The following is a 22,979-nucleotide window of genomic DNA, read 5'->3' as shown; positions in this document are numbered from 1 at the left end:
ACAGCATGACTTTATTAATCCAGCATGCCTCAATCTACCTACTCCCTACAGAGCAACGGGATTCCACCCAGAGGAAAACTTGAGCTTTGAGGGGAGTTATTCATGTTTCGTCAGCCAGCTCAGATCCTCAGACCTCTACATTCCTCTGAGATATTCGAAGACAAGGGACTAATGACAGCTTCTGGGAGCCAAAGCTGACCTCTCCTCCCACTAGCCACGTCGCTGAATCAACACAGCTTCTTCCTCAAGGACTTCATTTTTCTCTCCGAGCTTTCTTATCTCACAGCAACATCAAGCCCTTTCAGTAGCTCTGTCCTGAACAAAATGTTTTGGCATAGTGAGGTCAGCCATAAAGAAAATAAGCAACATAAATTAAAATTCCAGCCCCCTTGAAAAAGTCCTAAAAGAGTCCCTCTTCCATCTCCATCTTTGTCTACCCCCTCCCATCCTGGAAGGGCCATGTAAGAGCCAGAAAAGGCTGTGGCCGCAGATAAAAGTGGACTGAAATTCTAGCTTCACCATTACCAGCTGGGTGGTCATGGGCCAGCTGTTGGCGCTCTGAGCTTTGTCTTCCTCCATTGTAAAAGGGCGGCTCTAAGACCTATCTCCCAAGATTATTAGTACAACTAAGCGAGGCAGCGTGCATGAAGCCTCCAAGCGCGACAGGGTCTCTGTAGGTGGGGGCTCCATCCCTGCCTCGGTCCCAGCCCCATGTTCCCTGCAGGTGGAGGGCATGCTATCTTTGCCTGGCCTCTTGGTAATAAACGGGTCACTTATTTACCATTTGATTCTACATGATTGCTTCTCTGTTTAGATACAATGATCTTTCTAAATCCTGGCAAACTCGAAATTGGCTTTAATGATTAATGTATTTTCATTTATTTTCTCTCCTGCTTCACCAGGCACAAAAACTCCTTTTCCTGGTCTGTTCTTGGCAACTGTTTGAAGGAAAGGTCAAGAAAATACTCCGGCCAGGCACGGTGGCTCCCACCTGTAATCCTAGCCCTCTGGGAGGCCAAAGCAGGAGGATCGCTAGAGCCCAGAAGTTCAAGACCAGTCTGGGCAACAACGCGAGCCCCAGCCTCTATAAAAACAGTTTAAATATGAGCTGGATGTAGTGGCATGTGCCTATAGTCCCAGCTTCGGCAGAGGCTGAGGTGGGAGGATCCCTTGAGCCCAGGAGTTCGAAGAGGCTGCAGTGAGTTGCAATCCTGCACTGCACTCCAGCCTGGGCAACCTAGCTATGTCAAAATTAAATAAAATATTCAACTTTCACCCTGTGTCAAGATAAAATTTTATTCTATTTCTATAAAAATAAAATGTTTCTTTACCTACAAGGAAACATTTTTCAGACGCTGATGAGTTCTGTTTAAGCCATCAGCATCCTGGAGGACTAAGGTCACAGCGTGCTCCTGAAGATGGAAGGGACGCCATCCCCACTGAGAGGGCTAAGCTGTGACACCAAGAAAGTGCACAAGAAATGTGTAGTTTTGGCCGGGCGCGGTGGCTCAGGCCTATAATCCCAGCACTTTGGGAGGTCGAGGCAGGCAGATCACCTGAGGTCAGGAGTTGGAGACCAGCCTGGCCAACATGGTGAAACCCTGTCTCTACTAAAAATCCAAAATTTAGCCACGTGTGGCAGTGCACACCTGTAATCCTAGCTACTCAGGAGGCTGAGGCAGGAGAATTGCTGGAACCTGGGAGGCAGAGGCTGCAGTGAGCCAAGACTGTACCACTGCACTCCAGTCTGGGCAACAGCGAGACTCCATTAAAAACAAACAAACAAACAAACAAACACTGGAGAGAGTGGGAAGTGGGAGGAGAGAAAGAGAAAGGCATGTTCAGAAGTGTGTCCTCTGTTCGATGTGAGCTCTGGGCCTAGGCTGGGGGCTGAAGGATAAGGCCTGGCGCATGAAGGATGGAGAAGTGATTCATGAGTAAGGGTGGCACGGAGGGGAAAGAAGGGGCCATTGCCCCCACTCCACTGGAGTGTAACCACAGGAAATTATCTCAGCATGGGGAGATAGGTGCTGAGATTTGGTTTTCCCAGCTTCCCTCAGGTCCACGTTGGTGCTGATGTAGAGATAAGAAGAGCCAGAGGTCTCTATGGATCCAAGCTACAGATGGACCTTGTGCCTGTAGCTGGAGGGGGATGTGGCAGGTGCAGCAGTCTGCTGCCCTCAGTAGCTGGGGAGGCCTCGTCAGGGCATCCACTGGCCAAGTGAAAAGGACAGAAAGGTTCATCTCCCTCATCCTCCACAGACATAAACTTCAGCAAGGTGAACAGCCACCCAGGACACCAGCCCACACAACGGAAGGACCGTCAGGGACCACAAGGCATCCTCTCCCAGCGCCACCTAAGTGGGAGGGGCAGGAAGAAGGGAGGGTCCAGGGAAGACTGAACACTTCTCCCTGAATAACAGACTGAGAGTACATTTCCTAAATGGCCAGTTCAGATGACGAGATCAAACTCAGTTTAGACTCATTGGACATTTGATGAAATTTCCTGCAGCAAGTAGTGGTCTGGAAAAAGACCAGATCAGCAATAGACAAACTAAAGACCTTATTTTCGCTCTGTGTGTCTGCTTTGTCGTGTGAGTCACACTGGTGATTCTGCACATTGTTGAGGTTCTACACAAAAATATTAAGTAATCATGTAAGAAAGTTCAATATCTAGCCGGGCGCGGTGGCTCATGCCTGTAATCCCAGCACTTTGGGAGGCCGGGGCAGGCGGATCACGAGGTCAGGAGATCGAGACCATCCTGGCCAATACAGTGAAACCCCGTCTCTACGAAAAATACAAATAATTAGCCGGGCGAGGTGGCGGCGCCTGTAGTCCCAGCTACTCGGGAGGCTGAGGCAGGAGAATGGCGTGAACCCAGGAGGCGGAGCTTGCAGTGAGCCAAGATCGAGCCACTGCACTCCAGCCTGGGCGACAGAGCAAGACTCTGTCTCAAAAAAAAAAAAAAAAAGAAAAAGAAAATTCAATATCTCTTGCCAGAGTCTTCTTTAAGTCCCAGCAGATAAAGGAATGCTTTGGGAGACTTAGCACATGGAGCCATAAATCCTTCTAGCACCCATGAAAGAGAGAGAGAAAGAGAGTTCCAATTCCCACAGGAGAAAAGCCAGTGGGAATGAGGAGGAAGCTGGCAGACGGTGGGTAAGTGAGGAAACCCCATCTAACTTTCTTTGGTGGGACTGGAGTTGGAGCCATGCCAATGTTATGTTTGTTTCAGTATTAGTGAGCAATACTCAAGTCTACCTTTGTTTCATGTTTGTGTTTGTTTTTAAAAGCAGCCCAGGCCAGGTGCGGTGGCGCACGCCTGTAATCCCAGCCCTCTGGGAGGCCGAGGCGGGCAGATCACGAGGTCAGGAGATCGAGACCATCCTGGCCAATTTGGTGAAATCCCATCTCTACTAAAAATACAAAAGCTAGCTGGGCATGGTGGCGGGCGCCCGTAGTCCTAGCTACTTGGGAGACTGAGGCAGGAGAATCGCTTGAACCCAGGAGGTGGAGGTTGCAGTGAGCTGAGATCGCGGCACTGCACTCCAGCCTGGTGGACAGACTGATACTCGGTCTCAAAAAAAAAAAAAAAAGCAGCCCAGGAGTGGTTGGTAAGAGCCTCTTGTGCCATATGCTGGATCTGTAGGTGCTGGAGCTGGCTTGTACTCACTCATAAGAGCCCGCTGTGATCATTCGCAGCAAACTAACACGGAAACAGACAACCAAACACCGCGTGTTCTCACTCATAAGTGGGAGTTGAACAATGAGAACACATGGACACAGGGAGGGGAACATCACACACTGGGGCCTGTCGGGGGGTGGGGGGCAAGGGGAGAGAGAGCATTAGGACAAATACCTAATGCACGTGGGACTTAAAACCTAGATGACAGGTTGATAGGTGCAGCAAACCACCATGACACACGTATACCTATGTAACAAACCTGCACGTTCTGCACATATATCCCAGAACTTAAAGTAAAATTAACATTAAAAAAGAGAGAGCCCACTATGCACCACGCACTCCTGAATTCACGCACACGGCGTCATGCCAGTGGTTTAAACTCAGCCATGCTGGGAGTATTTATACCATAGAAGTCAAACGCTACACAGCAAAGTGGTTTGTGTTGGTTTTGCTTTTTTCCCTGGACTGGACATTGACTGGAATAGAGGGTCAGAGAAGACAGCAGCCCCCACGTGGAAGCACCATATATCTTGGTCTTCCCTGCTCAAGAGCTCCTGGGAGCCACTTTACTTTCTGAGGGAGGAGGGAGGCAGCCAAGAATGAGACTTGCCAACTTGGGGGTTATCTAGAGGCTGAGCTCCCAGGCTCCGGCTTCTCCCCACCTTGCCACATAGTCCTTGTCCCTGCCTATCTTACTGCTGGGAGCATACCCAACGCATCGATGAGTGTTCCAGCAGCAAGGAAGAGCTAGCCCAGCCCTGCCAGGGCCACCTGCGTGTCCTCCCTCCCTGGCTTCAAGAAAAGGAGAAGTTATCAATTACCAAGATTTCGTGGGCAAGGCAGCCACAGGTTTCACCTCCGATTGTGACATAATTCAGTGACTCTTGGACAAACTCATCAGCAGTCTTGGTTATCACATTGGTATTTAGATACTTTGTCATTGCAGTTGAGACGGCATATGGGGTCAGCACCTACAACGGGAAACAAAGACCGTGGCACAGAAGCAATCCACTCCAGAAGAAGACTCAGAAATTAACACTCAAGACCCCGTCCCACCACTTCCCGACCCTTCTCTTCCTAGGCAAGGTTTTAAGATCTTCAGTGGAAAAAGGCACAGAACTGGCACAGAGCTGGGAATCAAAAATTTGGTTTCTCAGGTGGCCCAAATGCCCTGCCCAACACACAGCGTGAACGGGAAGAACTCGGGTCTCTCAGAACCGAGTTGCAAGACAGCAAATAAAAATATGGGATGTCCAGTTAAATCTGAAGTTCAAACAATGAAAATCACTTCAGCACAATCGTGTCCCAAGTATTGCATGGGACATACTCATACTGAAAACTATTCATAGGCATCTGAAATTCAAATTTAACTGGAGGTCCTGTATTTAATCTGGCAACTCTACCTCAGAAGTTTGTTTCTAATACATATAACCAAAGTTGGAGCAACTGAAAGCACTTTGGATTCCCACTTTCACACTTCAGTTAGGAACCAAGAGTGGCACATACCTCATAACCTTTTCCTGTTGTGGTAAGAAAAACAATCACACATTGTGCCCTAAAAACCCAACACCATGTTTCCACCTGTGGTCTAACCACATTGTGGCCTGGCACGGGGATTCGTAATAGGGTTTTATTACCTTATTCCGAGAACAAAGGGTTTGGCATCTTTAGAAAGAAAAAAGGCCGGCATGATGACTCACGTCTGTAATCCCAGCACCTTGGGAGGCCAAGGCTGGACAACTGCTTGAGCCCAGGAGTTCAAGACCAGCCTGAGCAACATGGCAAAACCTCATCTCCATTAAAAACAGAAAAATTAGCCAGGCACGGTGGCACATGCCTGTAGTCCTAGCTACTCAGGAGGCTGAGGCAGGAGGATCCACTGAACCTGGAAGGCAGAGGTTGCAGTGAGCCAAGATCATGCCACTGCACTCCAGCCTGGGTAACATCAGAGTGAAACCCTGTCAAGGAAGGAAGGAAGAAAGGAAGAAGAAAGGAAGGAAGGAAGGAAGGAAGGAAGGAAGGAAGGAAGGAAGGAAGGAAGGAAGGAAGGAAAAGTAAAAAAAAAAAATCCACAAAAGTTTTTTTGGTTTTATTTATCTTCACATCACACATTTGGAATTACATTGTTTCATAACTGAACCCAATTATGAGTCAGTTAATCCAAATGAGCAGGTTCCTATGGAAATTAAAGCATGATTAATTTGTATAACACTTTTCTTCCAAGGATCTCAAAGTATTACTCTTTGAGAAATGTAAGGAGGGTGCTTTCTCCACCACAGTTTCCAGATAGGGAAGTAATGATAAGTATTTTCATTCTTAAGTGATTTGGGGTTGACAAAACATCTGTATGTACAAAATAGGGGCTCAATAAATATTGTTTAAACATATGTACCTATTTCCTCATTAGATCTTTACTATAACCCAGAGATATAAGCAGGCATTATAAGCCCCTTTTTATGGATGGGAAAACTGAGGCTCACAGAGTTTAAACAAGCTGACCAGGATCACTCAGATGAAAAGTGGCAGAGCTGGGATGAAATTCAAACCCAGCTCCACAGTACATGCTTTCTCATTCATTCAGCAAGTATTTATTGAGCACCAACTATGTGTGCGTTCGGAGAGGCCAATTGGTTTTTGAAAGATCACAGTCTTTTCACCTTCTCCTCCTTGCTAGAAGAGCACCCCCAAGATCTCTGCATCAGGGAAGAGACAAGGGACACCATTTCCCCACCCACATCTCCTCCTGACCCTGCTGCTCCATGGTACCCACTACCTCTGCAGCTGCGCCCTGAGGATCAAGATAAGATGCTGCTGAGGGTCACAAGGCTAGGAAGCAGGTGGCTGTGATGATCATTCATGTTTAGAAATCACCAAGGATTCCTGGTTCCTTCTTCTTCCAGACACACGCATAATAGAATCGCACTTCCTGGCCCCCGGTGGCTGTGTGGGACCGTGCAACCAGATTAGGCCAGTGATTTATGAACAGAGGTGACATGTGTCATCTCTGGGCCAGAGCACTTCATTGTCAAAGCAGGACCCACTAGAACTTCCCACTCCTTTTCCTCTGGCACGTCGGCTGCTCCATAGCCTGGGGCCCTGTGTCAACACAGTCAGCTAACGTCTTCTGTGAACCCACAGTGGATGTGTCGCGTGAATGCAAAATAGGACTTTGTTGTTTTAAGCCAGTAAGATTTTAGGGGTTATTTTTTACTGCAGCAAACTTAGCCCAGACAGAGTTGCAGCATTGCAAAAGGGAAACCCCAGCTTCAGCTGGGATGGGAGCATGGAGACCCCAGCATGGAAGCAGGACCCTCCGATGGGTCAGACGGCTTCTGCATGGCAGAAAAAGGGACTGTGACACGGTGGCAATGCTGTTACAACCACTCACTATGGCTCAGAAATGATATTATTGGCCAAATTCCTACCATTAACTCATATCTGCCTACTTAATAAGCTTTACCCTGTAGCTGGCTGGTTTACAGGAACAGCCACCTAAAATACTCTCACTGGATATTTTAATTGAAAATCAGTGTGTGCAGCAATAATTTCCAAGATATAATTTTGAATGTGCCTTTCTCCATTTCTAATAGGATATTGTAAAACTTCTTCCCACACAACAATAACAAAACAACACAAAAACTCTGTTTATTCTACACTCCAGAAACTACCTAACTCTAACTCTGTTGCTGAACAAAGCACAAATAAATCACTGACACTTGAGGAATCACATTGCTCAGCCTGCAGCAGGCAGTGACAGCCCAGCTCTGCCCAGGTGAGGACAGGTCATCTCCACGACATAGGGGGAAGGGAAGCAGAGTGCCTCCTCCTCACCTGCTCGAGAACCAGAGTGTGGCGACCTCCGTGGCCCACCACAGATGGACCCCTCCCCTGGTGACTAGCCCCTTCCCTCGTTCAAACTCGGATCAAGTGCCCAGTTTTGTTTTGTTTGCTTCTTCTCCAGAATTCCTCCCACATAAGCCTGTGTCCTGTGCTGGGGTCAAAGAGGAAAAGCCACAGCCGACCCTAATGTCTGCTCAGATGAAGCANATACATATATCAAAATATCACCTTGCATACTGTTAATAGACACAATTTTTGTCAAATATGCCTTCATGAAGCTGGAGAGTGGGGCAGAAAGAGAGTAAGGGGAAAAATGAACCAGCTTGTCCTGATGGGAGTTAGCACTTCATCCCCTGGTCTGGGAAGAGGGTCCCCCACTCAGCAAGAATGTCTGTTTTGGAATAAACCCATCCCTAGGGCCACTGCATGTATTAACCTCCTTCCTAGAGCACTCCCTCCTCCTCAGGCTGTGTTTATGACTAGCGCATAGTCAGGCCAGACCGCCCAGTCTGGAAGGAAGCTACAGTGTCACTTGTCAGCAGGAAGACGGCGAGGGCTCCCGGAGGAGGTGAGCGGGGCTGGCATCCCCAGAGGCTGGCCGGGTCGTGCACCGCAGGGCTTCCTTCATGTGCTGGGAGCAAGGGCTTTATTCTAATTTCCTCTTGGGCTTCCCAGTGACTAGCTCAGCCCTGCACATATGCGAGCGTCTCCAGGCAAACCTTTCCATCAACTTGCCAGATGATCAAAGGAAATTGCCAACTGGGAGAAATGAGGCAGAAGGAAGAGACTTGGAAGTCATGACATCACTCACCTTGGAAGCTGAGTACATGGAGTAGAGAGGCCAAGGAAACAGAGCTATCCCGGAAGAAATGTTCAGGATGAGACCTTTCCGCCTGAAAGGCAAAGAAGCAAAGTTCCCATGGCTTTGTTGCCTACCCGACCTTGGGTACAAAGAAAACAGTGTGAACACTGCCGGACTCTGCCCTTTCCAGGCTTCCGCAGGTGCTGGGGGCTCTGCTTCTAGGAACGGTGAGTGAACTTGCCCCGCCTTCCCCCGGAGGGCGCCACGCAGCGATGTCTGAATTTCCGCCGCACAGAGATGCCACCGGGCAGTTATGTGACGTCACACAATGTGAGGGGCTTGCTCCTGGAGACTGAGGCCCTCCTACAGCTGCGGTCTCTCCACCAAGATACTGATAACCAGCTCAGCTCAGGATTTAACGGGAGGGAATCCTTCTCCCCTAAATGTGACCACATGAGCTGCCGGTCCCGTTGGCCTCACGGACCCACAGCAGGACAGATGTCACATGCTGGAATGTTGTCTTGGGTAGAATTTCACAGTCCAGGACCTGCTCACACAGATACCCTATGCCAGTCTCCAGGAGCCTCACTTGTCCTTTTGAAATTCAGTATCCTTAATCCCTCCCAATCAGACGGATTCGATAGAGGAGTAGGGGACAAGAAACTGCAAGTTAGAATCCAACGCCAAGCCCCTTCTCCCTCTAGGGAAGATAAGCTATCAAGCATTTGCTTTTAACGACACCACCTGAGAAAAACCACCTCCCAAACGCGCATTGGAATAGGGTGACATAAATATGCAATCAGTGGAGGAGCTGACAGAGCGGCCATTTTCACAGTAAACCGGAGTATTCTTTCTGACAAAAGCTGAAATTCCTAACAAAGAGATGGCCGCGATCTCAGGACAACTTCTGAAGTTTTCTTTTACACTCAACATTAGTTAATTTTTCTTTAATCCAGTGCGTGTTGAAACTGCCCTTGTCTTCCTCCCTCCGATACTGTTAATTTCACCTTCACGTGAGATTGTCTATTTGCAGAGCTGGCCTGGCCCGGAACGTTATGTTTTTTTCCCATAATCACCATGTGCTTTCATCGTAGCTGTTACCGTTTGTGAAAGCACAGCCAGGTGGACTCTGTGTCCCAGTCCCCGAGTTAGCTGACTGCCAGGGCAGGGAGGCCATGTGCTCCACACGTTTTTGAAGAAGGCCTTACCTTGATTCCATATGTTTCAGAATTAGCTGTGTCATCTACAAGAGAAGGCCACAGGTAAGCCCGACAAGGAACTAAGTAGCAGTGCAAGGGGGCGGGATGGAATGGGGAAGGGAGCGCGGGAGGAAGCTGGGAAAGAGCCTCATCTTCTCAGAAGGCCTTGAAAATTGCTGGCACTCATTGGAGGTCACTCTGGCCACATTAGAGTCTGGCTGGAACCCACAGCAGCCAACCGAGACAAATGACAGGCTGTTCTGGGGCCTCTGGTTTCTTCCCCCTAAAGCTAATGTCTTCCTGGAAAAAGAGGGCAGTGAAAAATTGGGCGAATTGGCTTACGGCTGTGGGACCGACACTGAGGTTCCCATGATACTCTTCATTCTGCCGGACAGGCCAAAGTGGACTGGCCATGAGTTGGAACTGGGGAGCTATGCGGAAACCTAACAAAACTCTGCAGAGAGAAGAACGCCTCTTCCACTCAACAGCAGCCGCTGATGCAGCTGATGGGCTGTGAAATAGCTCTGTGCACACAGCGCGCGGCTGCTCCTGTGTATCGGAATTACAAGAGCCTTGAGCAGCCCCTTCCCCCTCCCAGCCTACAGACCCCTGAAAAGGTCTTCTCTGCCATTTCGGGAGCCTAAAAGAACTTTTTGTTTCAAAATTACAAGGTACACATTCTACAAACGAAGGAAGAGGCAACCCCATGGACTGAAATGTTCTCTGAGGTAGGATTGACCAGAATCAGGCCTGGCAGGCCTGGAGCAGACCCTGACTGCAGCAGGTTTGAGACAAGGGACCCAAGTGAAAGGAGAGGGGCAGAGGCATCAAGGCACCTGGGGCCCGGAAGACACAGGCCGCCCATTTCTCGATGCTGTCTAGGGGCCCTGCAGCAGCTCCTCACAGGTGCGGGCTCCCAGGCCAGGCCCCAGCCTGTCTCAGAGCCTCCAGGGAACGTCTTGGCTGCTGGGGGACCAGGGGGCCAGGGCAGTGTGGGGGGCGGGGGCTCTCTAGAACCACTAGGCTGCCTGTGGAACACTGGATTTTGAGGAAGAAGAGGGAGGATGAGGGGCGAGATGGTGTCAGCCCTCTTTCGGTGAATGACGTCCTAGGGATATTGTATAAGCCTTTTCAGCCAGCACCCACATTGCCTCAAAGCCTCCCGAATGAACTCACTAGCCCCATTGGCTGAACGATCCTAATTAGAGAGACAACACTGAATCTTGTGGGTCCCTGCCTCAAGGCTTCCCATATTCAGTTTCTTATTCCAGCTTCCCTTTGCCTTCAAACGCATATTCTCCCATCCCTGCCCCGAAGAGCGCTCGACCGTCTCCAGATGGCTGCTTTGAAATAGTGCAGCTTCTCTAGTCACGCTTCTAACCAGCAAGGTTCACCGGGGCATGCTATACTTAGAAGCTAAACTTCAATTTATTTTATTTGTTACTTAGGGAACTTAGTGTTTATCAATACATAATTTTTTAAAACAAATCAAAGCATTTCTCTGCTAAAGGAGTCAGAGGGTTGTCAAGTACATTTGGGAAATGCCTATGGTCAAACAGCCCAAGACTAAAAGGTCAGTTGTAAAATAACGTGAAAGACTTTAGTGGTGAGGCTGCAGATGACAGTTAGACACACAAAACTCATAATTACATCAGCTGGGGGTTCCAAGAAGCCATCCATTGCTAAGCGTAAAAGGATGTGTGTACCCCGTAGCAACTGAGCAGGAAACCATAAAATGCCAGCGTGCTTACAGAAAAACAACCAACAGTTATTGTCAGCTCAACTTATCCACCTGAAAAACAATTTTTTTTTGTCTACTCTGCCTCCATTTCCCCTCCTTATCTTAACAGCAGCCTGGTTTTCTTTGGGAAATCTGTCCTCCGCTACTGTCAGTCCACGGTGCTCAGACGGGTGAGACTGAGCCTTCTGCTTCTCTCCAACCAGGGTCCCAGCTCCTTGAAACCAGGAATTAGACTTTACTCATCCCTGCAGTCCCACTGACCTTCCAGAGTGGTCACCGAGGCTGCCATATACAGCTGTGAATGTTGTGTACTGAGCAAGGTGCACAGCTGTGGGGTTAGTGCAGGTGGGGAGCTCAGAGCTGACTCAAAAGCCACGTGCCCTAGTAGAGGAAGAGGGCTCTGTCCCCAGAGGAAGGGGGAACACGTCATTCACACAAAATCCTCGTCTACTCACCAAGTCATGCAGCCGCAAGCTGTGTCCATTCTTAAACAGTACCTTTCTCTTTTTTTTTTTTTTTTTTTTTTTTTTTTTTTGAGGCGGAGTCTCGCTCTGCCGCCCAGGCTGGAGTGCAGTGGCCGGATCTCAGCTCACTGCAAGCTCCGCCTCCCGGGTTCACGCCATTCTCCTGCCTCAGCCTCCCGAGCAGCTGGGACTACAGGCGCCCGCCACCTCGCCCGGCTAGTTTTCTGTCTTTTTTTAGTAGAGACGGGGTTTCACCGTGTCAGCCAGGATGGTCTCGATCTCCTGACCTCGTGATCCGCCCGTCTCGGCCTCCCAAAGTGCTGGGATTACAGGCTTGAGCCACCGCGCCCGGCCAACAGTACCTTTCTCTAAATCGTCTATATAGGATAGCTTTGAGGGACTCGTGCTATACATCTTTGTGCAGCTGACCCTCATCAAAGAACTTGAATGCTGAATGGTGCCTAAGACATGTCTTGATCCACAGCCATTTTATTTTTATTTTTGTTTTTTGTTTTTTTGAGACAGAGTCTTGCTCTGTCGCCCAGGCTGGAGTGCAGTGGTGTGATCTCGGCTCACTGCAACCTCTGCCTCCCCGGTTCAGGAGATTCTCCTGCCTCAGCCTCCCAAGTAGCTGGGATTACAGGCACCCGCCACCACACCCAGCTAATTTTTGTATTTTCAGTAGAGACAGGGTTTCACCATGTTAGCCAGGATGGTCTCTATCTCCTGACCTCGTGATCCACCCGCCTCGGCCTCCCAAAGTGCTGGGATTACAGGCATGAGTCACCGCGCCCAGCCGATCCACAGCCTTTTAATAGCAGATGCAGAACCTCAAGTTCAAGGGGTCTACATAACTTGTCCAATGCCGTCCAACTAATTAGTAGCTGTGCTGGAACCAGAACACAGATGAACTTGAGCTTTGATTCAACAAATATTTATTGAACAACAAAAGTTCAGAAAATGTAAGCCATGCCCTCCGTCAGTTTTCCAAAGTGAGCTCTCCTCTATCTACAAAGCCTAAAATTAGAGGAAGAGACTAATTTTTTTTAAGTTGCCTTGGAATCCTGAATACGTTTCAGCATCATCAAGCTTAATATGTTCCGACATGTGACAAAACTGAAAGCAGAAATAGAATCCAGGTACAAGGGAGAGTTGAATCCATGACTGTATTTTCTAGATGAAAAACAGAACAAGACAATTACAAGACCACGACATGGCCTCTCAACTAAGTGCGGTTCGATTTCAAAGAATGCTGCTTCTACAGTGGACGGGCACAATTCTCCTGAGTTGCCAAACTTCAACAGCTACTACATGTTAATGCATTTCGCACATATATTGATCACATACCTTGACTACGGAGGTGATGTTACAATGGATGACGCTCTGTAATAAATAATCACAACCACACATCAGCTGGATGATTAGAGAAATTCTCCTGGAAAGTAGTCAGTGCTAAAGAACCATGAAGAGGGCAAAAGTGCATGTCTGAGCGGTTTCATCATTCACCCTGCAAATTAGGCTCCTAACTGACTTCCAGCAAGCATGCACTAGCATCAAGAAACATCTGACTCCCATTCTGTCCTTCTGTACCTATGTCATGTTGACTAGACGTCAATTAAGAGTTTCCGGGAAAACTTGGAACTATATTACCGGAGGAATATAGATACGGTTTTTCAAAGACAGCTATTCCATTCCCAGCTGGAGGAAGAGGGGTTAGCATATGTGAGTCTAGGAGAACAGAAAGGCAGATGGTTGTATAATATAAGGTAGAGGTTCTGGGCTATGGAGGGCAGGTAAAGAACCCACTAGAATCACCCAAGATAAAGAGAAAGGAAAAGAGGATGGACACAGACACTAGCACAAACACAGACACAGGCAGAGGAGCAAGCCTGGAACTTGCTTCCTGGAGAGACATAGACTTGTGCCAGAAACAGAGTGTGGGAGACAGAGCCCACACAGGAGATGTGTGGTCCTGAGAGGAGTTTGGTGAGGATGTGCAGCAGCGCCCAAGCAGTCTGGCATTATCACCCGGGGCAGCAGACTCAGGGCTTACCCAGGACTGCAGGATACCTGCAGAAGTGGGGGATGGACGCATGAGGGCCTGCTCAGGTTGGTGCAGCCCTGTGACTCCAAAGGTCAGGGCCTAAGGAAGGGTCAACAAATTGTGCCTTCAAAAACTGTTAAATGCAACCGGGCGCGGTGGTTCACACCTGTCACCCCAGCATTTTGGGAGGCCGAGCCGGGCGGATTACCTGAGGTCAGGCGTTCGAGAACAGCCTGACCAACATGGTGAAACCCCATCTCTACTAAAAATACAAAAGTTAGCTGGGTATGGTGGTGCATGCCTGTCGTCTTAGCTACTCAGGAGGCTAAGGCAGGAGAATAGCTTGAACCCAGGAGGCAGAGGTTGCAGTGAGCCGAGATCATGTCACTACACTCCAGCCTGGGCGACAGAGGGAGACTCCATCTCAAAAAGAAAAAAAAAAGGAACTGTTAAATCCGTTAAAAATGTACTCCCAACCAACAACGGCAGCCATGGGTCTGAGTCAAGCTTACTGAACTTACAGTCCTGCCAGCCACAGAGTTTGTGTCACGTACTTCCCTCACACTAAAAGTTAAACAAATCTTGGTACCTGGGAAGACAGAGAAAGCCAAAGAGCTGGTCTTCTCCCATGTGTGGTCACAGCTGCGAATGTGTTAGGCAGAATTACGCTTTATAAAGTGGAGTGCAGCACCCCAGAAGAATGGGACGATGGACAGGTAAGTTTTGATGTGCAGAGAAGAAGGAAGATGTCCATATCCCAGAGATATCACGAAAAGTGGTCTATGGATCGAGTGCTCAGGTGAAGAGAAAAGGGGGCCTGAATACACACAGTCCAGGATTTCGGCCGGATGCACGCTTCCATCGCTCCTTCCCGGGCCTGACTCGTTACCCAGCCAGGGGACCCAGAACCGGGGTAAGAGGACGGTATGCACAGAAGAGCACAAGTCTACCTGGATCTCATCTGGCGCGTTCAGGAAATGGCTTGGGAGAAGGTTTGGGAGCATTCCGACATTGTTGACTGGCAGAAAGAAGCAAAACAAAAATGTGTCAGAATGTCAGGTGCGAGATTTTCCCAAAGAAACCTGTACAAAAAGATTGACATGTAAGGTTGCTCATCACAGTGTGATTTGATAACAGTGAGGAAACTGGAGGGAAAATTTTGTCCCGTAGTAGGAGACACCGTCAATGAATCATGGGGTTGTCATACGTTGGAATACAGTGTAGTCATTAAAAACTATGACTGGGCTGTTTACATGGGAGAAGATGCATGATGTAAGTTTTTTTTAAATATATGACAAAACAGCACATATGTATAATTCTGGTTTTGAAAATATGTGTGTGTTTAGGATTAGAAAAGTATGCACCAAAAGGCTATCTCAGAGTATTGAGATTTTAAGAGATTCCTATTTATTTTATCAGCCTGTCTATTCTTTCCAATTTTTCTGCAATGATATACTGTACACTTTCATATATAAAAATGTAATTATCTTTAAAATTCAGCAGAAGGTTTAGAAATCCAATTTGACTTTCTTCTATGTATACTATAAACACTGCACTGTGCACGTGGCCATAAAATAGCTTGTCTGTAAATCATTACAGAAACAAATACTATATTGTTCTCTGAATAAGAAAGAGTCAATTCTCAACTAACTATAGTATTTCACGGATTAATCACAGTAATGTTTGTTTGCTAAACTAATTCCTTTAGGCTAATGTTTCTGGGATTCTTTTTCTGCCAAATGCCAACACCAGTTCCATAAAAGAAAATTCATTTTAATATTAGAAAATATAATCAGTCCGGCTGGGTGTGGTGGCTCACACCTGTAATCCCAGCACTTTGGGAGGCCAAGGCGGGTGGATCACAAGGTCAAGAGTTTGAGAGCAGCATGGCCAATATGGTGAAACCCTGTCTCTACTAAAAATACAAAAATTAGCTGGGCGTGGTGGCGGCGCCTGTAATCCCAGCTGCTTGGGAGGCTGAGGCAGGAGAATCGCTTGAACCTGGGAGGCAGAGGTTGCCGTGAGCCCGGATCGCACCACTGCACTCCAGCCTGGCGACAGAGTGAGACTCCATCTCAAATTTAAAAAAGAAAATATAGTTGGGGGTTGAAATATGTATGTTTGATACATTCCAAACCAATATATAAATTTTTTATTCAGTGATGCCTCTAGAAGAAATGTGCTTTGATATTCAACTTAATGCTATAGCTTAAAATCTAGTCATGGTTTCAGCATAAATCACCATGAAATAATCAGGTGTCACTAATCAGTGCCAGGTTATTTCACTGATGTATTACAACAAGTTTTGCATCTTGCAATTTACTCACCTAAAATTCCAATTTCTAAGCCTGTAAGTTTTTCTTTAATATGCTCGTAGATGTCATCTTTGGTAAAATCTGCTTGTATAATCTTCACACTCCTCCCTGTAGTCCGCTCTACATGAGAGACAACAGTTTTTTCAATGAACAGGGATCCAGATGCCCCCTTGCCTGTGAAGTACTCCTGTATTACCTGAGCAGACATTGAAGAGGACAGCCCATTGCCCCAAACAGAAATGGGAGATGGCGCTGGGTAAATGCTGGGAGGTGCTAAGAGATTGGTGAATGGTGGTTTCTACGTGTCTCTAAGAGTTACTGCAGGGACACGTATATGCATTAAGATAGATTTACTGCAGCGGTTCTCAAAGTGGAGTCCACAAACCACAGCATCAGGGTTACAGGGAAACTTGTCAGAAATGCAAATTCTCAGGCTCTACCCCAGACCGACTGTGTTGGAAACTGTGGGTGAAGCCCAGCCAGCCACCTGCTTACCACACCTCCGAGTGACTCTGCTGCACTGACAGCTGTAAAAGCAAGGTCTGACACTGCCTCTGCTCACAAGTGTCAAGTCTTCTCCACACAGACCCACCAACTCTTTGTATGTGTCCAATGCTTTAGCACTCACAGAGCATTTACATATACGATGTCTTATGGTCATCGTCCCTACCACATTCTAAAGTAGACATTATGGTTTTCATTTTCCAGAGGAGAAAATGAAGGCTCAGAGAAGCTAACTGACATACCCAAGACCGTCCACTCTCTGGTCACTCCAAGTTCAATGCACTCCCCACTACTCTGTGTTCACTTGCCTTCTGTGAGAGTTTTCCGGCAGATGTGAAAGCAACAAGCAGAGTTTACCAGTGGCTTGGTGAGCTGCTTTGCTTTGGAGTTAGCTGGTATTTGTGGGTCAAGCAATCTTGAGGCATAGTTTGGGGGTGGACAATGCTTTCAGGACAAAGACACTACTTACTTTTCAAAAGGATGATAAGAAGCACATTTCAGCATCGTGAGGCAAACACTGAGGATTGTCTCAGTCCTAGTCAAAGTTACTTCTGATATCCAGACACAGAACAAAAGCAGAATTCATGGGTTCAAGGGCACTGTGCTCCACAGTGTGACTGCACAGCCCACACCTCCCACACCCATCTCCTGTCCCAGATCTCCCCCAAGGAGACAAGACTCACCCCTGACAACCCACCATAGTCTTCACAAGTCTCCAGAACTAACGTCTCATCCCTTTGAGTTAAAGAGTTTATTAATTATTAAATTAATAATTATTAAAATTGAAAGGTCCCAAAAGAAATATGATTATCATTATTAACAAAAGAACACTTCAGAGCAAATCATAATAATAAAACATTGTGATATAAAAGTTGCCTCAGGGTTGTACAGTGTACAACCTCCACATCCATACATGATGATCCTGGATCAAAACTGTTTTTAAAATCTGACAAACACCAGTAAGCATTGTCCCTCATCCTCCTGCCAAGAGCAGAGCACAGGCACAGGGAAGGGAAGTCCCAAACACTGATCTTGTTTTTGTTTTTGTTTTGAGACGGAGTCTCGCTCTGTCACCCAGGCTGGAGTGCAGTGGTTCCATCTGGGCTCACTGCAAGCTCCTCCTCCCGGGTTCATGCCATTCTCCTGCCTCAGCCTCACGAGTAACTGGGACTACAGGCGGGGTTTCACCGTGTTAGCCAGGATGGTCTCGATCTCCTGACCTCGTGATCCACCCGCCCCGGCCTCCCAAAGTGCTGGGATTCCAGGCGTGAGCCACCGCGCCCGGCCACTGCTCTTGCTTTTGAAGGGAGTGGCAGAAGCAACCGGGCAGCCAGGGCCTCAAGGATGAGCAGGGCTGATCTAGCGACGAAGGCACCAACCCAAAGGAGAAAGTGCACCTATCTGTGCCTCAGCTGGTTCCTGCTTCCCCCAGCTCACAGCGCCAGTGTGCACTGAAGGTGACACCTTCCATCCCGCCCTCTGCTTGGTAACCGGGCTGCCCGGGAGAGTTGGTGCCCCAGGCCCTGAGAGCAGATGTGGGGATGCCAAGTACGTCAGCTGGCAGGGTGGGCGCAAGCTTGGTTGGTGGGCTCCACACACATCTCCCTTGTTTGGGGGTCACTCACCGATCTCTGTGGCAGTGGCCTCTAGTTTTTCCAGCGTCCGGCTGATAAGCACGACATCGAGTCCATGTCTTGCTAGCTGAGAGTGGGAGTGAAAAACCAAAAGAGACAAGGATGGTGAGCAGACAGGGAGGGTTTGTGTCGAGCTGACTTGGTCCCGAGGCTGTGTGTGTCCTGGCAGCGTGACGTGGTGGCTTCACCTGGGTTGAAGTGTGCAGAACGTGACAAAGCTTTCTGGGCTAGGAACAGCACAATCCCAGTGGGCCAGGATAGCTAGCAGGCCATCATGAGAGGAGTTAACACTTGTGTGTTTATTGTGTGCCGGGGACTTTTCTAAGTGCTTTCCTTGTCCAGGACCACAAACTGAAAGTGCTTCTCTGAAGTTCATGGGCTCAGCTACGCATCAGAATTTAAAATACTGGGACTTTATACTATACCTTATATAGCAGGGGGTGGAGCAGCATTCCATAGTAAAAGCAGTGTTTCTGCCCCTACTTTTTTTTTTTTTTTTTTTTGCAACGGAGTCTCGCTGTGTCGCCCAGGCTGGAGTGTAGTGGTGCAATCTCGGCTCACTGCAACTTCCAACTCCCGGGTTCAAGCGATTCTCCTGCCTCAGCCTCCCAAGTAGCTGGATTACAGGCATGCACCACCAAGCCCAGCTAATTTTTGTATTTTTAGTAGAGACGGGGTTTCCCCATGTGTAAAGATGGGGTTTCCCCGTGTTGGCCAGGCTGGTCTCAAACTCCTGACCTCATGTGATCCGCCAACAGCCTCCCAAAGTGCTGGGATTACAGGCCTGAGCCACCGTGCCCGGCCATCTGCCCCAACTTTTGAGCTGCTTCCTATGCACTAGGACACCCTTCTTGTGGCTTACTCGGCCTGAGACCTTTCTTCCTGTTTTCTGACTCCCAACAGAAGAGAAAATGGGATGGGGAGCACAGGGTGGAGAGCTGGACGCGTCCCCTGAGGCCAGCAGGGCAGCCCTGCAGAGTGGATAACACCTGGACTCCCGAGGGCTGCGTGACGGGGTGGGGAACCGTGTGCTTCACACAGAGCAGTTTCAGAGAGATTCCACGGGGGAAGTGTAAACGTGCGTCGCTGGAGGTGTGTCTGTATCTAAAACTGTTACCAGTGAGAAAAGTTAGTTTTTCCTGAAAGACGAAAGGAAAAACCAACATTCGTTTAAACAGAGATGGATGACATTTGAATTAGTGACAAAGGCCCCAGTTTATTGAAATCTGTCTGTGGTTTCAGTCAAATGATTCATACTGTTATTTTCTTTAATTGTGGTAAAATACAACACAGCAAAATCTACCATCTTAAGAAAAATGTGGAATACTTTACGAGTTTCTGTGTCATTCTTGGGAACTCATGCTAATGTTCTCTGTATGGTTCCAATTTTAGTATATGTGTTGCAGAAACAAGCACTACACTGTTATTTTAAGAAGTTATGTATTATAGGCAGGGCATGGTGGCTCACACCTGTAATCCCAGCACTCTGGGAGGCCAAGGCAGGCAGACCACCTGAGGTCAGGAGTTCAAGACCAGCCTGGCCAACATGGTGAAACCGTCTCTACTAAAATTACAAAAAAAAAAAAAAAAAAAAAAAAACTAACTGGGCGTGATGGCGCACGCCTGTGTTCCCATCTATTTGGGAGGCTGCAGCAAGAGAATCGCTTGAATCCGGGAGGTGGTGGTTGCAGTGAGCCGAGATTGTGCCACTGTACTCCAGCCTGGGTGACAGAGCAAGACTCCGTCTCACAAGAAAGAGTTACATATTATAGAAAACACATAAGAAGCTGAATTATGGTCTATAAGATACAGTCTCCAATAGCCAGTAATTCACTGTAGCCCACGGTCTCAGAATCACCCAAGGAGATGTCAAAAAAAAAAAACAAACAAAAACAAAAACAAAAAAACACCGATTCCCACCAAACCGTCTGATATGGTTTGGATCTCATGTCAAATTGTAATCCCCAGTGTTGGAGGTGGGGCCTGGTGAGAGGTGATTACATCGTGGGGACCATTTCTCATGGTTTAACACCATCCCCCAGGTGCTGTCCGTGGTAAGAGTGAGTCATCCAGGGATCCGGAGATTTAGAAGTGTGTGGCACCTGCCCTTCTTCCTGCTGCTCCAGCCACGTGATGTGCCCACTCCCCTTTTGCCTTCGGCAGTGCTTGTAAGTTTCCTGAGGCCTCCAAAGCTGAGCAAACGCAAGCGTCATCCTTCCTGTACAGTGTGCGGAACCGTGAGCCAATTAAACCTCTTTTCTTCATAAATTGCCCAATCTCAGGTTTTTCTTTATAGCAGTGCAAGAACGGAATAATACACCATCCTGATAAAAATCTCTGGGGTGGAAGCCTCAGGATTTTCATCTGTTTCTGTTTGTGTTTATTAAATTATACTATTATATGCACAAATACATCCTCATTGTAAAAGATTCCAACAATGCCAAGGAAAAACATGTCTCCAAGCCTGTCCCTGCCCATCTCCCCACCCACCCTAGCCTGCCCCTGCCCATCTCCCCACCCACCCTACGCTGCCCCTGCCCATCTCCCCACCCACCCTACGCTGCCCCTGCCCATCTCCCCACCCACCCTACGCTGCCCCTGCCCATCTCCCCACCCACCCTACGCTGCCCCTGCCCATCTCCCCACCCACCCTACGCTGCCCCTGCCCATCTCCCCACCCACCCTACGCTGCCCCTGCCCATCTCCCCACCCACCCTACGCTGCCCCTGCCCATCTCCCCACCCACCCTACGCTGCCCCTGCCCATCTCCCCACCCACCCTACGCTGCCCCTGCCCATCTCCCCACCCACCCTACGCTGCCCCTGCCCATCTCCCCACCCACCCTACGCTGCCCCTGCCCATCTCCCCACCCACCCTACGCTGCCCCTGCCCATCTCCCCACCCACCCTACGCTGCCCCTGCCCATNCACCCACCCTAGCCTGCCCCTGCCCATCTCCCCACCCACCCTAGGCTCCCACCACCTTCAGTTTGTTGTTGAGCCTTCCCTAACTTTTTCTCTACATTTACAGGCATATATCGGCACATACAGAAATAAAGGTTTGTTTTGTGAGTTTTATTTATTTTTATCCTACATAAATGACATAATAAGCAGCGTCCTGCAATATTCTTTCTAACTTAATGACATATTTTATCTCTAAGAATCGTGTATATTTCCACAGCAGTCCACGAAGAACCACTTGATTCCTTCCTATTGCTCCGTGGTATATTCTAGAGTTCACCTTCGAACGAGCACTTAGGGGGTTTCCAAGTTTTTCTATTACCAGTCTTGCTACAGTGAAAGACCTTCTATATAGCTCTTTGTATATATGAGTAAATTAATTCCTATATACTGCATAGGAATATTTGGGACTGCAGATGCATGCCATCACGTCTGGCCAACTCTTTATTTTTTGTAGAGATGAGGTCTCACTATGTTGGCCAGGCTGGTCTTGAACTCCTGGGCTCAAGTCATCTTCCCGCCGCAGCCTCCCAAAGTGCCAGGATTACAGGGCTAAGCCACCGCACCTGGCCCCTTTATTGTTATCCAATTATCCAATTATCAGTGGGTCTGAGCATCCTTTGCTATGTTACGTGTGAGTTACCAGTACCTACCCCTTGCCCATTCTTCTATGGAGTAACTTATCATTTTCTTATCAATTTGTAGAAGTCGTATATATCCCGGGTATCGATTATTTGCCTGCCATGTACATAGCAAGTATTTTCTACTTTGTTTCTGGTGCCCTTGTCATACATTATATACTACTTGTAATGTTATCAAATTTGTGAATATTTTCCTTGTTTTATATGTTCTTTTTGATTTTCCTTAACTTCAAGGATATAAATATGTTTTTCTATATCCTTTTTGTTTGTTTATTTTTGAGAATGGTATGAGGTTGAAATTATTCCACAATATGTTTTTCAAATTGGGTGCCTAATTGTCTCAACAACATTCTCCACTTTGTCCATTCATTCCTAATTTAAAATGTTGACTTAGTCCTATGCTCAGTTCTCATGTGTGCCTGGGGCTGTTTCTGGTCTATCGTTTCGGTTGCACTGACCTAGTTATCAATCTCCACGCCAAAGCCACTTCTGATTTAATCATAAGCTTATATTAGCCTTTGATAGCTTTCCAATATTTGCGTAGTTTTGACCTCATCATCTTAGCTGACCCCTCCTATACAATGTTAAGGAGGCGCCTACCATGTATTATTCTCTTTCGAAATTTTATTTCATCTTCTTTGTTTAATCTTCCAAATAAATGACAAAATGGTCTAGACAAGTATTAAAGTAGGGATATTTAGGGAAAAATTTATATCTTTGCAGGAATCAGTTGTCTTACCCATAAGTATATTATAGTAACCATTTTTTTTCAAATCTCATATAGCCTTCTAAACATTTAAAAGGTTTTTCATGTAAATCCTGGACATTTCTTGTTAGGTTTGTGTTAATTAGGATAACATTAGTTGCTGTAACAAATAACTCTATAATTTCAGCCATTTAACACAAAGGAAGTCTGTTTTTGTCTTATGTAGCAGACCCTATTTCACATTTGGGAACCCATTCAGGACCCAAAGCTGAGAGAGCATTTGTCATCTTTACTGCCAGGTCTCTAAGATTGCTGTGGGCTTTGCCATCCAGCTAGTGCCAGGATTGAGAGAGGCTGGAGAAGATATGCCCTCTGTTAACCACCTTGATCAAGAAGTGACCCACATCCTTTCTGCTTGCTTTCATTTGCAGAATGAGTTGCAT

General features: G+C 47.6%; 1 protein-coding gene and 1 non-coding gene across 2 annotated transcripts in view; both read right to left on the bottom strand.

The window, feature by feature from the left end:
* Positions 1-22,979, bottom strand: part of HSD17B3 (hydroxysteroid 17-beta dehydrogenase 3) — a 53,746-nt gene that overhangs the window by 1,555 nt on the left and 29,212 nt on the right. Inside the window, exons 3-9 of the mRNA XM_025358897.1 lie at positions 18,221-18,296; positions 16,104-16,211; positions 14,727-14,794; positions 13,080-13,115; positions 9,537-9,571; positions 8,287-8,419; positions 4,508-4,657 (exon numbers count right to left, since the gene is read on the bottom strand). Of these exons, the coding sequence (XP_025214682.1) occupies positions 4,508-4,657; positions 8,287-8,419; positions 9,537-9,571; positions 13,080-13,115; positions 14,727-14,794; positions 16,104-16,211; positions 18,221-18,296 (606 nt within the window). The remainder of the gene's footprint in view (positions 1-4,507; positions 4,658-8,286; positions 8,420-9,536; positions 9,572-13,079; positions 13,116-14,726; positions 14,795-16,103; positions 16,212-18,220; positions 18,297-22,979) is intronic.
* On the bottom strand, positions 19,542-19,645 carry LOC112608755. Its single transcript, XR_003116049.1, has one exon. It is a non-coding gene; the product is annotated as a U6 spliceosomal RNA (small nuclear RNA).

This window comes from Theropithecus gelada, chromosome 15 (assembly GCF_003255815.1).
Source record: "Theropithecus gelada isolate Dixy chromosome 15, Tgel_1.0, whole genome shotgun sequence".
Taxonomy (NCBI): domain Eukaryota; kingdom Metazoa; phylum Chordata; class Mammalia; order Primates; family Cercopithecidae; genus Theropithecus; species Theropithecus gelada.
This window is presented reverse-complemented; position numbering and strand designations above follow the sequence as displayed.